Source organism: Conger conger, chromosome 7, assembly GCF_963514075.1.
Source record: "Conger conger chromosome 7, fConCon1.1, whole genome shotgun sequence".
NCBI classification, from domain to species: Eukaryota; Metazoa; Chordata; class Actinopteri; order Anguilliformes; family Congridae; genus Conger; species Conger conger.
Genome location: NC_083766.1, coordinates 44147941 through 44165189, shown reverse-complemented (window position 1 = coordinate 44165189; position 17249 = coordinate 44147941). Strand labels below are relative to the sequence as shown.

The 17249-nt window shown below is 42.5% G+C and overlaps 1 protein-coding gene across 3 annotated transcripts in view; it reads right to left on the bottom strand.

The window, feature by feature from the left end:
- Positions 1-17249, bottom strand: part of ccdc61 (coiled-coil domain containing 61) — a 63856-nt gene that overhangs the window by 25457 nt on the left and 21150 nt on the right. For 2 of the 3 annotated variants that reach the window (XM_061248885.1, XM_061248884.1), the window contains 4 exons: positions 16317-16399; positions 8189-8415; positions 5331-5409; positions 4696-4902 (listed from right to left, as the gene is read on the bottom strand). In XM_061248885.1, the coding sequence (XP_061104869.1) occupies positions 4696-4902; positions 5331-5409; positions 8189-8415; positions 16317-16399 (596 nt within the window). The remainder of the gene's footprint in view (positions 1-4695; positions 4903-5330; positions 5410-8188; positions 8416-16316; positions 16400-17249) is intronic. The other variant, XM_061248886.1, reaches the window with a different exon arrangement.

Genomic DNA, 17249 nt, shown 5'->3' with positions numbered 1-17249 from the left:
AAGGCATAAAAGTCCTTGAACTGTTTATTAATGGCTTGAGTTACGCTGTCGCCGGTGTTTATTTGAGTGATGTGTCTTGATGAGGAGGCTTGTCGAATTTGATGGGCGAGTAATTTGCTTGGCTTGTCTCCAAATTCATAATAATTATCACGCGTTCTTAACAGTGCCTCTGTAGCCTCGTTAGCAGTCAGTATGTCTAATTCAGCCTTTTTTATTAGTAGTTCTTTAGAGAGGTCTACATCAGGTGAGTCTGCACACTGCCAACTGTAGCTCCGACAGTTCCCTGGAGAGACGGATACGCCCCTCAATGGCAACCTTTCTCTGGTAGGCTGAAAAAGATATCATTTCTCCACATAGGTAGGCCTTGCATGCCTCCCAGGTCACTGCCGCGGACACAGCCGGGTCAACATTTGTGGAAATAAAAAGGTCAATGCAATTACCAATTGTTTTAATAAAATCAGGGTTGGTTAGTAGTGTCGGATTAAAGCGCCAGGGGGTTCGCGACAGTGACCTACTGGGAAGGGAAATATCGACAATAACCGTTGCGTGGTCAGAGATTACTATGGGGCTAGACGAACATGAACTGACAGAGGACAGCAGTTTATTATCAACAAGGAATAGGTCTATTCGGGAGAAGGTTCTATGGACATGAGGGGAAAAAAAGATAACTGTTTGGAGTCAGAGATTGCATATTGCTCCATAAACGATCTGATGACTTAGAAAGGGGGGAGGGTCTATTTGTGGAGTGGTCGAGTAAGGGGTCCAGCCAGCAGTTAAAATCACCCCCCAGAACCAACTGGGAGGAGTTTAGGTTGGGGAGGGAGAAAAGGAAATTCAAAAAAAAATTCTGGTTGTCATAGTTTGGACCATACACATTCGCCAAAGTTAGGTTGCTGTCACTATATGTTCCCTGTCACAATAACAAAGCGCCCATTTGGGTCCGAAATTACATCAGTCACGGAGAGTGGTACTGATTAATGGACAAGGATTGCAACCCCTCTGGCATTACTTGAGAATGAAGAGTGGTAAATCTGGCCTACCCACCCCCTGTGAAGTTTAAGGTGGTCTGATGGCTTAAGGTGGGTTTCTTCTTGGTGTTTAGGCTATTCAGATGTTGCAGAATCTGATTGCGTTTCACAGGTTACTTCAACCCATTAACATTCCAACTTGTGAACCTCAAGGCACCACTCGATGCCACCAAGGGATTAGAGCCCAACATAAGATGTCATCCAGGGAACAAGCCTGCCACCATGTCCAGCATCCTCCATATGCCATCCAAAAAAATGGACCATGTGGTATCTGACCAAGTTAGGTGTGGTAAATCTGACAAAGACGCAGTAATCAAAAACATAAAACCCCATAAGTAAAACCAGAACAACATAATAAAAAAAACAAACAAAAACTTTTTGCCAAGTTGTTGCTAACACGAAACACACGCAACAAACGGCACACTAGCATCTTGCTACTTCCTAATTTCTTTCCACCTGCTCGCTCTTACTTACAATTACCAGGAATTGTAAATTGAACCTTTTTGTTAAAAACCTTGAATGAGAGAAAAAGAGAAGACAACTGCAGTTCACGTAAAAAAAACAGCTATCCAGGGCCCCACTTGGATCCCACTTAACCTAATGAGAAAAGTCGATATAATCAGGATGCTCAGCTTATGGATCTGCGGCCAGGCTCTGCAAACCCCGGACAAACTCGTCAGCCGCTGTCACAGTCGGTAGCCACTTAGCCCCATCAGGCAGAGTGATACGTAGCCTAGCCGGGAAGATCAGCGCCGGCCTGTAGCCGCACCGATACAAAACTGCCATGGCTCCATGACACTCTGAGCGCAGCTTCTGTACCGCAGGACTGTAATCTTCGTAAAAGCGGATCTTGTGACTGTTGTAAACAAACTCCCTGTGTTTGCGAGCTTCACGTATTACCAGTTGCTGATGATTATGGCTTACAGCTTGAACCTCAAATTCAAAATCTCAGAAAATTAGAATATTACATGAAATCAATCAAAAAAGGATTTTAAAAACAGAAATGTCAGCCCTCTGAAAAGTATAATCATGCATATGTACTCAGTACTTGGTTTGGGCCCCTTTTGCACAAATTACTGCCTCAATGCGGCGTGGCATGGATGCGATCAGCCTGTGGCACTGCTGGGGTGTTATGGAAGACCAGGATGCTTCAATAGCAGCCTTCAGCTCTTCTGCATTGTTCGGTCTCATGTCTCTCATCTTTCTCTTGGCAATGCCCCATAGGTTCTCTATGGGGTTCAGGTCAGGTGAGTTTGCTGGCCAATGAAGCACAGTAATCCCATGGTCATTGAACCAGGTTTTGGTACTTTTGGCAGTGTGGGCAGGTGCTGGAAAGTAAAGTCAGCGTCTCCATAAAGCTTGTCTGCTGAAGGAACCATGAAGTGCTCTAAAATTTCCTGGTAGACGGTTGCGTTGACCCTGGACTTAATACCAGCAGATGACATGGCTCCCCAAATCAACACTGACTGTGGAAACTTCACACTGGACTTTAAGCATCTTGGATTGTGTGCCTCTCCATTCTTCCTCCAGACTCTGGGACCTTGGTTTCCAAATGAGATGCAAAATTTGCTCTCATCAGAGAAGAGGACTTTGGACCACTGAGCAACAGACCAGTTCTTTTTTTCTTTAGCCCAGGTAAGACGCTTCTGGCGTTGTTTGTTATTCAGGAGTGGCTTCACAAGAGGAATACGACATCTGAAGCCCATGTCCAGGATCCGTCTGTGTGTGGTGGCTCTTGATGCATCAACTCCAGCCCCAGTCCACTCCTTGTGAAGCTCTCCCACACTTTTGAATGGCCTTTTCCTGACAATCCTCTCCAGGATGCGGTCATCCCTGCTGCTTGTGCACCTTTTTCTTCCACACTTTTTCCTTCCACTTAACTTTCTATTAATGTGCTTTGATATAGCCCTTTGAGAACATCCAACTTCTCTTGCAATTACCTTTTGAGCCTTTCGCCCAATGTATGCTGGGACAGGCTCCAGCCCCCCTGCGACCCTGTTCAGGATAAGCGGGTTCAGATAATGGATGGATGGATGGATGGGCTTTCCCTCCTTGTGGAGGGTGTCAATGATGGTTTTCTGCACAACAGTCAGGTCTTCCCCATGATTGTGAATTCTACTGAACCATACAGAGAGACAATTTAAAGGCTCAGGAACCCTTTGCAGGTGTTTTGGATTAATTAGCTGATTAGAGTGTGACACTGAGCCTACAATATTGAACCTTTCCACAATATTCTAATTTTCTGAGATTCTGAATTTGGGGTTTTCATAAGCTTTAAGCCATAATCATCAAAAATATAAGAAATAAAGGCTTGGAATATCTCACTTTGCATGTAATGAGTCTATATGATATTTTAGTTTCACCTTTTTAGTTGAATTACTGAAATAAATGAACTTTTGCATGATATTCTAATTTTTCGAGTTTCACCTGTACCTCAGACCCAAAGACATCCATCAGGAAACGGGGGAAGAATTCGGTCGGTCGGGGGCCCTCGGATGATTCAGGTAGATCAACAATGCGGATGTTTTGGCGTCGACTTCGTCCCTGAAGATCAGTCACCTTAGCTCCAAGTGACTTGCTCTCCTTCTGCACTGCGGAGAGTGATTCCTCGAGCTGCAGCAGGCGCTGCTCAACGCTGTTGGCATTAGTTTCTAGCGAACCGACTCACTCTTCATGGTCTGCCATAGACAATAGTATGCCGTCGAGCTTTAAAGCAAGAGCCTCGAGCTTAGCACTGGTCTCAGCTGCGTGAGTTGCAATCATTGCATGAATTTCAGCCAGTGTAGTAGTGCTATCGCTAGTAGCCGGCGGAGAACCACGAATCGCCGCAAGCTAATGTTTGTTGTCAGTGAGGAGCTCTTCTCTTTGTCCTGCGGTTTATCCCTGGGTCTGAGCATTTTAAAACAAGCTGTTTAATTAGCGCTTATCTACAAGTATACTGCAGACAGTTTTCGCCAAAAGTAATCAAGGTTCCAACAGTTTAAAGAAAATGCGCTGTGGGAGTGCACCGAACACGCGTCTATACTGCTCGGCCCATACCGGAAGTCCTTCCTATACTGTATTTTCTTACACACGGATAGGGAAAACGCCTATACTGTGCAACGACATTACCTATACTGGTCAGAGAAGCACTTACGTGGACTCATTGTGTTCCAGACAACCTACACAAAATGTAAATAATAGCATTCCTATGGACAGGTACTTTTTTAAAGTATGCAATGGAAACAATGGCCATTCAAAATAATGATGTTTCTGCAATGACATTTTTAGAATTAGAACTTGTGCATTTGGTTCGCAGGACCCTTGCCATGAAAAGGACACAGACCATATTTATTCTTGTATGTGGATTTCCAAAATGCAGAGAAGGCGAGGACCGCCCCACAAACGTTTTGCCACCAACATGTTACAAAACAAGGAACAGTTGTCGTTAAGGCAATGGCATCTTAAAATACACTAGGTGATAGACATTTGTAACGGAAATGGTCAGTTGTAACACTTTCAAACAGCATATCCTGTTACCATAGAGTTTGAAAATTGCACTGTGAAAAAAGGAAAAAAAACCATACCGGCCCAGCCCTGTCTCTCTCTTATGTCTCTGGTGAGCAAGCAGGTATATCACGACAGCCCTAGTCCATATATCCTTATCAATCATCAAAACCACCCTTACCTGGAGGGGAGGGGCTTGGCCAGTTCCTCAAACTCAGCCATTGAGCTGTCAGAGGAGTGCCTGCTCCTGCGACTCTCTAGGGACAAGCTTCTCCTTCGGCCTGCACTGCCTTTCCTGGCTGGCTGAGGGCACGTCTCCCTGGAGCGGGTCCGCCCCCTCTGTTGACCTGTTGGCAAGGGCAACATGTCCCTTCCCACTTTCCGTTGACTGAGACAAAAAAAGGCATAAACATGAAACTATTTCAAATGAACATGAAACCAAAGTTCTTTGAACCTCTTTCACTGTGACTGTCAAAACGTGGTTACTGCTTTATGCCTCAAATACACACAAGCACAAGCTATCATCACAGTTTTTTATTTTTATTTTTTTACAAACACAATGACCATAAGACTAGGCCAGGGTTTTTGTCCAGCACTGTAACACTGGTTTCTGCAAACACAGCAACCTACATTTTATGAAGATTATGAACCCAAACTAGTTTCTTGAAATAAAAATACCAGTTTTGTTATGTAGACTAAAGGTCAAATGCCCAAATGTGTCAGCTCTCGCCTTTCTTGTGTTAAGGAATGTATTCTTTTGCTTATTTGATACAAAATAGGGACCGTGTAAAAGAGTAAGACAGAGGGGAGGCTGACTTTTTGAGGTCGGTCTCTCGCTGTCGGCGCTGGCGGTCCCGGATGTAGGTTGTGGGGTCAAATCGTGGAGCACGGGGCCCTGGGGATATGATTGGGGATGGAATGGTAGAGTGAAATTTGTTGTTGTTGTATTTTTGGATTTCAAATAGAACAATGAATATGAGACAAATTAGACAATTATGAGACAATTAGGAAATTATTATCCTTACAGCATTTGTTTGCAGGTACATTTCAGAGAATCCAATAGGCCTATAATTAGAGGGCGACTACAGTATGTTATTCCCATTTCATAATCTTTGATGACAAGAAGTTACCAATGCTATTACGTACCCCACAGGCACTGAACTAATGATGAGATTAGATATAGTATAAACTGCCTTCGCTTGGAAAAGGTGAAAGCGGAGAATGACGGGTCTCGGCCGACTCCCCTGTGCGGGCTTAGGAGCTAAGCTCCGGTGTGCACGGTGAAAAGGTGAAACTAATATATTACATAGACAAATTACATACAAAGCAAGATATTTCAAGCCTTTATTTGTTATAATTTTGATGATTATGGCTTACAGCTTGAACCTCAAATTCAAAATCTCAGAAAATTAGAATATTACATGAAATCAATCAAAAAAGGATTTTAAATACAGAAATGTCAGCCCTCTGAAAAGTATAATCATGCATATGTACTCAGTACTTGGTTTGGGCCCCTTTTGCACAAATTACTGCGTCAATGCGGCGTGGCATGGATGCGATCAGCCTGTGGCACTGCTGGGGTGTTATGGAAGACCAGGATGCTTCAATAGCAGCCTTCAGCTCTTCTGCATTGTTCGGTCTCATGTCTCTCATCTTTCTCTTGGCAATGCCTCAGACCCGTCAATAATGACAATAACAGTCTGCCAAATGCAATCGTGAACAATGTCACAAATCCAACGTCGTTTTACGTGCTGCACCGTGCACTTTTCAGTTGAACCATACCAACACCCTACACACTGTATTCTTGCAGCATAGCTAACATTACAGTTCCGCATATTGTGAACTATGGCTTTAAAGAATTCAGGTTCATTGAGGCAAACAAAATGATTGCAACAGGCAAAATTTGCAGCATTAAAACAAAAGATGCAGGAGCAACCACGTAAATTCAGTCAGTCTGTTTACTAGCACAGGAGCTGATGCCACCGCTTTTCACAGTTGCCTCACGTTATTTAGCTAAAGTGTTGCGTTGGCCAAATGTTTCAGACGCAGTAAGTTCGTGTCACTGAAATTTTGTCAGCATCACAAAATTTCGCATTTTGTTGACTTTCAAGTTGCAGCGACATTGGCTTGCATTTCAAATGGTATTTCAATTGCATTTTGAAAAGCTATGCAAGCTAACTAGAAAACCACTATCGTAACGTACAGTAACGTTACAACTTCTGGCTCAAAAATTCCCTTCCATTTTAATTGTCGTAGATCACAGAAGCAGCTGCGTTTTGCAATAAACCGGTCATCTAATGGGGGATTTGACCAGGAGCATGAGCAAAGGGTTGCACTATTTTAAAAACCTTTTAGTATGATAATTAAGCTTGCTATGCAAGCAGGATAGCAAGTCATTTTGAATGTTCGGTTAGGTGACGTTATGCAGTAGTTGCATGGACATTGATTGTTATTCCAGTGTCATACAATGTACAACATACAACATAATGTAATACAAATATGAGATATATGTACTTTAGCTTGTTTGTAATAGACGTTGACATTAGAAGCTGTAGAACCCAAGTTTGGCATGTATTGCAGTTGCATGCAGTTTTGAAATGATTTATAATTTCACTATGCATTGATTGATGGCATTCCTTAGGACTCTAGCTAGGTTTTCCAATAGCATAATGTAGAGTTAGTCACAAAATCATAGCTCCCGATTTCTTGCATAAAAAATATCTATTTAACTATTATTAGAGTATTTAAGAGTAAATGAAAGTAAATGCTTAACACTCACCTTTCATTAAAAAAAATATATAGTATAAACCAGAATTATTGGGTTTCAACTATTGTTGGTAGTGCTGTCTTAAGGTGAACCAGTCATGGTCTGGTGGTGACTAAATCAAGCCTGCCCTCATGGCTGTGTTGGCCACTGTCTGTTTACCTTAGCTATGCTGCCATAGCCTTATTCTGCCGGGGCTTTCCTTATCGCATGCACCTAACCCCCAAATGCTCCTGACGAGCTGGTTGGTGCCTTGCATGGCAGCCAATCGCCGTTGGTGTATGACTGGGTGAATGAGAAAGCTTCAATTGTACAGCGCTTTGGATAAAGGCGCAATATAAATGCCAAACATTTACCATTTACAGGCAAGGCAGTGAAGAAGGTAACAGTGCTCAAAAACTGGAAAAGCTGCAGCAAGTAACTGTCAGACTACCAGAAGTCTGTTGAGATTGATTGGACACAACAGGGCTCTAACATCACCCTTAGCACAGCACAAACGTGGAGAGAACTTCCTCATGGGAGTTAGAAACAGAGACTTAATTAACATAATGACAATAATGTTGATACTACCAGAGGCATGGAGATTCCCCTGCTCCACTACAAAGCTGGAACTCCAGCAAAGACTGCTGGATTCAACCCCAAAAGTTGGACTGCAGTTCCATGAGAGAAATCCGAGATGGACACGCTCATCTTGAGATTGGCCATAGGAAACTTCAAAGGCCCAGCTCACAGTGAAGCTTCTTTCTGTAATATTTTTGTAATATTTCGCTCTCTGGTTTTTTTAACTTTGGCTTTCTGTTTTGAGAGTCCTGGTTGTGTGAAGATGATAAGGCCACTGATAATTCTATAATACCACTGATATGGAAGATATTCCAATGCAATCTACAGTTGGTGTTACTAAAGAAATTACCTGTGGGAGAGGGGGAGGGTCTGGGGATTTGGGGACATGACCCTGAAGACTCTGCCCTCCTGCTCCGCTCCATTGACACCCGACCCCTGTGCTCCTCCAACCTCTCCCGAGACCCTGAGCGGCCACGACACCCCCCTCTGCCCAGGCTGCGTTCCCTGGACACAGATCTCTGAATTTCCACCTCCGCTCTGCAGTTGCTCTGCTCAGAGAGCAGGGGGGTCATCCTGCTGCAAGGAACAGAGCAAAGGAAGAGACACAAATACATGTAAACCTTGGGAGAACAGCCAATATTTGGGTACCAGAACCTGGCAAAGAAGGTCTTTATTTTACTTATATTTAAACAGGCAAGTCAAAAAAATAAAATAAAAAAATAAATAAATAAAATAAAAAAACAGTAATAACATAAAATAATGGCGAGAACAGGCAATTCAGCCAAGCAATGCTCGCCATTACCCACCACTAATTGTACCTACTGCTTAGTTTGCCTAAAAGCTAAATAGTACAGTGTTTGCTTCTGCGATAAGAATTTTGCTGGCTGGGAAGAAAATAATTGTGAGGTTCCAAGGGTAGGGGCAGTTGCGGTGCATTTCGGCTTGTAACAGGCAAATAAATAATTTTTTGCAAGATAATTGACATTTTAGCCCATAATGCATAGTGATTAATGTTTGCTTTTCACACAACCACCACCAGGTGACAAATGTGAGGGTATATGGTATATCTTCCACCGCAGCACTTAACCATGTGAGCACTTTCATCTCGTATGTAACGTTTAAAGATTTAAATCATATCATGGGACTTTTGAAGTTTATGGATGGTGCAAAATATTCATATTCGTTACTTTCTGTGGTAGATGTGCCAATTCTTACTTGGGAGCGAGCTGATTCCAAAATGCTTTAGGTTATTTCTCTGGAATCATTGCAGCGACAACAGTCCGCCACAACAGATCTTGCCCAGCTAATAGCCAAGTTGTAAACAGAGAAACAGAGTTGTTCGCGGATGCAGAGCATTTTTAAATAGGAAATGCCTTGGCGGCATCGAAATGACAAAATCTGCCCTTGAATTATACTTAAAGGTACAATAGGTAATTTCGGACTCCAAACGGTCAAGAGAGGAATTGCAACAACAAACACTGTTTAAGCTTCCCACAGTCTATGTATATAACGTGTAATATAAAGCGTTATTATCCAGTTCAGTGCTCTCATGCACTGTTTTGGAAAGCTGACACTGACAAACGCAAAAGAGCCTGCCGTCTTTTCATAGTGTTCTCATAAGAAAATGTTTGCCGAACAAGTGACTTTATTAAATTTTTACTTTGGTGTGCTACGCAACATTATTTCTATTTTTTGTCTGTTTTAAGTTTTCTCTTCCACAGCCAATGGCCTGGGGGCTTATTCTCGTGTAGCTGTCCAAATTGCACTCCAGACAAGCGATCACTGAAACTCTGTATACTATTGCTTTTCTCTAGTTAAAAAAACAATACCAGCTATTAGCTATTACTAGTTAGCTTCCCGAATTTACAAATATCCACCTGAAGCACAACGCTTGTGCAATCGCGATTATGTTCGTATTGCCAATATTTTATCGTAAGTGGATATTTGTAAATTCGTCAAGCACATTTGCTTGCTGTTACCAATAACAAATGGTTTTAGAATTAGATACGTTGTCTTCGTTTGGATAATAAGCAATAGTATACAGAGTTTCAGTGATCGCTTGTCTGGAGTGCAATTTGGACAGCTACACGAGAATAAGACCCCAGGCCATTGGCTGTGGCAGTTAGAACCAATTTTCAACCAATGAGCTTGAATACTTGTACAGCTGTACAATGTTTTGATACAGAGTGACAGCCCGACAAATGTACACTTTGAAACCCGAATTTAAGGAGAAGAAACACAGGCAGAGGGTGAGTCAACATGTCAGTGAGCCTTTTTCAATGATGAGGAAGGGATTTACAATGGCCTTGTAACCATGTTTTAACCCAAAAATCTTACCTATTGTACCTTTAAGCTTATCTGCATATTGCAGTAAACACTGGGTAGACTTTTGTGGTAGAAAAGAATTGTGAATCATTCGGTAAACCTTAAAAATGTGAAAATACTGTACATGAGCGAGCATGTTTAGTGTTTTGGTATATTCACTGACATACCCATTCTACCAAATAAAAATTTTTATTAGATTTTTTTTTAAACTTTAAAAGTGTATCATTATTCTTTGGAATTTCTTTGAACAGATTTGAGCAGACACAAGCTATGTTTGAAGCCCTAAAACAGATCGGTCTTTGATTTCCAATTCTATGTCATTCAGTTTGCAACCAAGTTACTAAAAAATATACACATTATTGGCATTTGGCAGACGCTCTTACCCAGAGCGACGTACATTTCATTAGACTAAGCAGGAGACAATCCTGCTGGAGCAATGCAGGGTTAAGGGCCTTGCTCAAGGGCCCAACGGCTGTGCGGATCTTATTGTGGCTACACCGGGATTAGAACCACCGACATTGCGTGTCCCAGTCATTTACCTTAACCACTACGCTATACACATTAGAGCAAATATTTTTAATCCAGAAAGAAGATACATGTATTTGACTATAGAGGGCCATGTTGTCTCGCATCATTAAATGTAGAAGAACAACCTGGGCTTCCAAGTTTAAAAAGTGTGTAGCCTCAACAGTAGCCTACCTTACCTTACCGTGTCAAAACAAGAAAGAAAAAAAAAAAAATTGATATTCATTTCTTTATTTATTTATTTTAGCAAACAGGCACAGACAGAGCATGCCTAAATATTACTTCACTGGTTTTATCCCAATACCTAAAATAGCTAGGTAATTGCAGTTGTTACTATAAGCATATTCATCCTACCAGAGCGGGATGAATGATCTGCACTGAAATTAACGTCTACATTCCAGATGGTCCACCACGCAAATCCACAAGTCGGCACAACACTTTGGCCAGATGGTCAACTTCAGGGACTCAATACGAAGCAATGTACACTGCTCAAAAAAATAAAGGGAACACATAATCATTACAATGTAACTCTGAGTCAATCACACTTCTGGGATATCAACCTGTCCAGTTAGGAAGCAACACAGATTGTGAATCAATTTCACCTGCTGTTGTGCAAATGGAACAGACAACAGGTGGAAATGAGGCAATTAGCAAGACGACCCCTATAAAGGAATGGTTCCGCAGGTGGTGGCCACAGACCATTTCCCTGCCCTCATCCTTTCTGGCTGATTTTTGGTCACTTTTGCATTTTTCCAGTGCCCTCACCACTAGAGGTAGCATGAGGCGGTGTCTGAAACCCACAGAAGTTGCTCAGGTAGTGCAGCTCATCCAGGATGGCACATCAATGCGCACTGTGGCAAGAAGGTTTGCCATGTCTCCTAGCACAGTGTCAAGAGCATGGAGGAGATACCAGGAGACAGGCCAGTACACCAGAAGACGTGGAGGGGGCCGTAGCAGGACCGCTATCTGCTCCTTTGTGCAAGGAGGAACAGTAGGAGCACTGCCAGAACCCTACAAAATGACCTCCAACAGGCCACTAATATGCATGTTTCTGCTCAAACTGTGAGAAACAGACTCCATGAGGGTGGTATGAGGGCCCGATGTCCACAAGTGGGACCTGTGTTCACAGCCCAACACCTTGTAGCCAGATTGGCATTTGCCAGAGAACACCAGGATTGGCAGATTCGCCATTGGCACCCTGTGCTCTTCATGGATGAGAGCAGGTACACACTGAGCACATGTGACAGACGTGACAGAGTCTGGAGACGCCGTGGAGAACGTTCTGCTGCCTGCAACATCCTCCAGCATGACCGGTTTGGCGGTGGGTCAGTGATGGTCTGGGGAGGCATATCCTTGGAGGGCCGCACAGACCTCCATGTGCTAGCCAGACCCATTGTCGGACCATATGCTGGTGCAGTGGGCCTGGGTTCCTTCTGATGCATGACAATGCTCGGCCTCATGTGGCTGGAGTGTGTCAGCAGTTCCTGCATGACGACGGCACTGATGCTATGGACTGGCCTGCCCATTACCCAGACCTGAATCCAATCGAGCACCTCTGGGACATCATGTCTCGTTCCAGCCACCGACGCCACGTCGCACCACAGACTGTCCAGGAGTTGACTGATGCCCTGATCCAGGTCTGGGAGGAGATCCCTCTGGAGAACATCAGTCATCTCATCAGGAGCATGCCCAGACGTTGTAGGGAGTGCATACAGGCACGTGGAGGCCACACACACTACTGAGCCTCATTTTGAATTGTCTTGAGGAATTTCCACGGAAGTTGGATCAGCCTGTGATCAGATTTTTCCACTTTTATTTTGAGTATGATTCTGAATCCAGACCTGGGTCAATGATTTTGATTTCCATTGATCATTCTTATGTTATTTTGTTCTCAACGCATTCCACTATGAAATGAATAAAGATTTTTAACTGGAATATTCCCTTTATTTTTTTGAGCAGTGTATATCAAACTCTCATAGTGTAACCTACATCGTCTTTCACTTGCAATCAAACATGAGCAGGCAAAATTAGAGAGAAACTGACAGGACAGTGTTTACAGATAAATAATAAAAAATAATAATACTTGGATTTACTTGCTCTCTAATACTGCCAGCACAATGAAACATTAAATGATATAATTTTTCTTGGCTTCCCATGCGCTGGGAAGATAAAAAAATTATATAACTCAATGTTTGTGGCATTATCGAAAAAGTAAATCTATGTAAACTTATGAATAAAATCATAAATTCATAACCAATTACATGTACACCGTAATGGGCAAGTGGTCAACCTCACAGGACATTTGGGAACAAAATGGAAATATTAGTTTGTGATTATGCACTGTAGCCTACTAATTACTGGAGGCCGTCAGAATGAAATCAGAGGCGCTCATAAATTCATCATTCATTCATTATCCTAACCCGCTTATCCTGAACAGGGTCGCAAACCCAGGACCTCCTTGCTGAGGCGGGAGTGCTACCCCACTGCACCATCCGTGCCGCCAGGCGGCGCTCATAAAGATGACATTAAAAGGTCTTGGCGTTCTGAAAAAACAGGTTTGCGTCCCTTCTCAATGCTCTTCTTACAATGATGGCTCGTTCCTCAACAAGAAGCTTGCTTATAACAGCTGAGCTCATTTCTGCTGTCTGAGTGGGATTTCACCAGGTGGTTTATATAGACTTAATCTTAAATTAAGCTTGAACCTAGGGTTTTGCAGGTTTGTGCTAAAGACACTGTTTAGTGCACTAACATATATAACACATAAAAAACTAAAAATCTCCTGACATGTCCCGAGGCAGAAGTGCCATATGAAACACAACCACTGTATCTAGATAGATACATAGAAACCTTTATTTCAGGGAAGATAACCACTGAGACCAAGGTCTGTTTTTCAGGGGAGCCCTGATTACAATAAAAGATTTACTGGGAGCTTTATAAAAACAAAATTTACAGTTTGGATCCTAGGAATTCATATACACCACACAAAATATAGGAATAAAATAATTAAATAAATAAATAAATAACATAAAAAGGACATAAGAATAGTGATCTGATTGTTAGTGATCTAGCACTGTATCAAGCCTGGTCTTGAAAACCCCCAAGTGTTTCTGCCTCCACTACATGTCCTGGCAAGCTATTCCGTGACCACTCCCTGTGTGAAAAAATACTTCCAAATATCTGTGCGGAATTTATCCGCTGCCAATTTCTATTTGTGCCCTCCTCATTCTGCAAACTAAACTGACCCTGAAGAATTGCCTATAGATCACTTTGTTAATCCCTTCAATACAGTGCATCCGGAAAGTATTCACAGCGCTTCACTTTTCCCACATTTTGTTATGTTACAGCCTTATTCCAAAATGGAATAAATTCATTTTTTTCCTCAAAATTATACACACAACACCCCATAATGACAACATGAAATAATTTTTTTTATTTTTGATTTGGAAAGGCACACACCTGTCTATATAAGGTCCCACAGTTGACAGTGCATGTCGGAGCACAAACCAAGCATGAAGTCAAAGGAATTGTCTGTAGACCTCCGAGACAGGATTGTCTCGAGGCACAAATCTGGGGAAGGGTACAGTAAAATTTCTGCTGCTTTGAAGGTCCCAATGAACACAGTGGCCTCCATCATCCGTAAATGGAAGAAGTTCGGAACCACCAGGACTCTTCCTAGAGCTGGCCGTCCGTCTAAACTGAGCAATCGGGGGAGAAGGGCCTTAGTCAGGGAGGTGACCAAGAACCCGATGGTCACTCTGTCAGAGCTCCAGCGTTCCTCTGTGGAGAGAGGAGAACCTTCCAGAAGGACAACCATCTCTGCAGCAATCCACCAATCAGGCCTGTATGGTAGAGTGGCCAGATGGAAGCCACTCCTTAATAAAAGGCACATGGCAGCCCGCCTGGAGTTTGCCAAAAGGCACCTGAAGGACTCTCAGACCATGAGAAACAAAATTCTCTGGTCTGATGAGACAAAGATTGAACTCTGGCGTGAATGCCAGGCGTCATGTTTGGAGGAAACCAGGCACCGCTCATCACCTGGCCAATACCATCCCTACAGTGAAGCATGGTGGTGGCAGCATCATGCTGTGGGGATGTTTTTCAGCGGCAGGAACTGGGAGACTAGTCAGGATTGACGGAAAGATGAATGCAAAAATGTACAGAGACATCCTGGATGAAAACCTGCTCCAGAGCGCTCTTGACCTCAGACTGGGGCGACGGTTCATCTTTCAGCAGGACAACGACCCTAAGCACACAGCCAAGATATCAAACGAGTGGCTTCAGGACAACTCTGTGAATGTCCTTGAGTGGCCCAGCCAGAGCCCAGACTTGAATACGATTGAACATCTCTGGAGAGATCTGAAAATGGCTTGAGAGGTGCTGCAAAGAGGAATTGGCAAAGATAGGTGTGCCAACCTTGTGGCATCATATTCAGAAAGACTTGAGGCTGTAATTGCTGCCAAAGGTGCATCAACAAAGTATTGAGCAAAGGCTGTGAATACTTATGTACATGTGATTTCTTAGTTTTTTTATTTTTAATAAATTTGCAAAAATTTCTTTCATGTTGTCATTATGGGGTGTTGTATGTAGAATTTTGAGGAAAAAAATGAATTTATTCCATTTTGGAATAAGGCTGCAATATAACAAAATGTGGGAAAAGTGAAGCGCTGTGAATACTTTCCAGATGCAGTGTACATTTAAAAGCTTCAATCAAATCCCCCCCAAGTCTCCTTTTAGTAAGCTTAAAGAGATTAAGCATCTTCAGTCTATCCTCATATCTTTTATACATGGAATTAATCTGGTTCAGGTTCCCCCAGAAAAGTTAGGCAAGCATCTTTTGACGGGGGCCTGTGGCCCGGCGTGCCAAGTGACAGACTGATGGCAGCATTAAGGTAGGGCCCTACAGTTTCTGTGGTAACTGAATAGCAGAATTGAGAAGTTGTTATAAATAAACTAATTTATTCAACAACAAAATAATTAAATAAAAATATACTTGCATTCAAGTCCTGATTGGCTACTGATTCTTACAGGCTTGGAATGCTGGGCACATTTCAATAACACAATAAATTAAAATAAATAATATCAAAGTTTTTGCACTCTACAAGAAACTTGTATTCAAGTCATGATTGGCTACTAAATCTTACAATAATACACAGCCTTGGAATGCTGGTTCAACAGAATAAATGTAAATAAAAAATCTAAAAGTAAAAAAAAAAAAAAAAAAAAAAAAAAAAGCAAAAGGCCTATGCATGGGTTCACAGTTCCTACACTGACACCAATTTCTGTTCCCACTTCCATGTTCTCCGTTAGCTTCCGCGGCCTCGTCCTCTGCTGTCTGTCTCTCTAGCTCACGCAATTCTTCCTCTCTAAATTCTGGCTCAAAACTGTAAGGTTATATTTCTTCGTCAAAATCGAAAAAAGCTCATCCTCAAACTCAGCAAAGTTACGTGATGTTTGTATGCTAACGTTACCATATTTTCTTGGGAGTGTCATGTGTTCACCTGGATGGGTGCCGGCCCATAAACCACTCTGCGCTCAAGGGCACTTGGAGAAGAGCAATGTGCACAGGGAAAATGCATGCATGACAATCTGGTATGAAATTGTATGAATGCATATCTGGAAGGGCTTACCCCTTGCGTTGTGCTGCCAGCTCATTGGTCAGACTCTTCACCCGGATCCGCAGAGCTCGTTCTGCTGCCTTTCTCTCGTCCAACTGTCTCCAAAAAACATCAGTTAAACAGATGATTACAAAATTAAAGAGTAATTTAAAAAGAAATACAATTTTCAGAATACTGGCCATTTAAAACGATGACAGCATATCAGTCATATACAGTCCCCTCCAAAGGTATTGGAACAGTAAGACCAATTCCTTTGTTTTTGCAATACTCTGAATACATTTGGGGTTGAGATAAAAAGATGAACACGAGACAAGAGTTCAGAATTTCAGTTTTTATTTCCTGATATTTACACCAACATGTGTTAAACTACTTAACATAGCACCTTTGGTATCAGACCACCCAATTTGTAGGTGAGCAAAAGTATTGGAACAAAGACTAAGTAAATGCAAGTGAATAACACTTTGGTATTTGGTAGCATATCGCTTGCTTGCAATAACTGCATCAAGCCTGCGACACTGACATCACCTAACTATTGCATTCTTCCTTTGTGATGCTTTTCCAGGCTTTTACTGCAGCCTCTTTCAGTTGGTGTTTGTTCCTGGGGGTTTTTCCCTTCAAACTTTTCACCTCTTCAGGAGGTGAAATGCATGTTCAGTTGGGTTAAGGTTTGGTGATTGACATGGCCAGTCTAAAACCTTCCGTTTTACTCCCAAATAGTCATGTGTTGGCAGTGTGTTTTGGGTCAGTGTCTTGCTGCACTCCCAATTAGTTTGGACGCATTTCTCCGTAAATTGGAAAGAGAATGTTTTTGTTGACTTCTGAATTGATCCTGCTGCTTCCATCATGAGTTACATCGTCAATAAAAATGAGTGAGCCCACTCCAGAAGCAGCCATGCAAGTCCAAACCATGACACTTCCTCCACCATGCTTCATAGTCGACCTGTT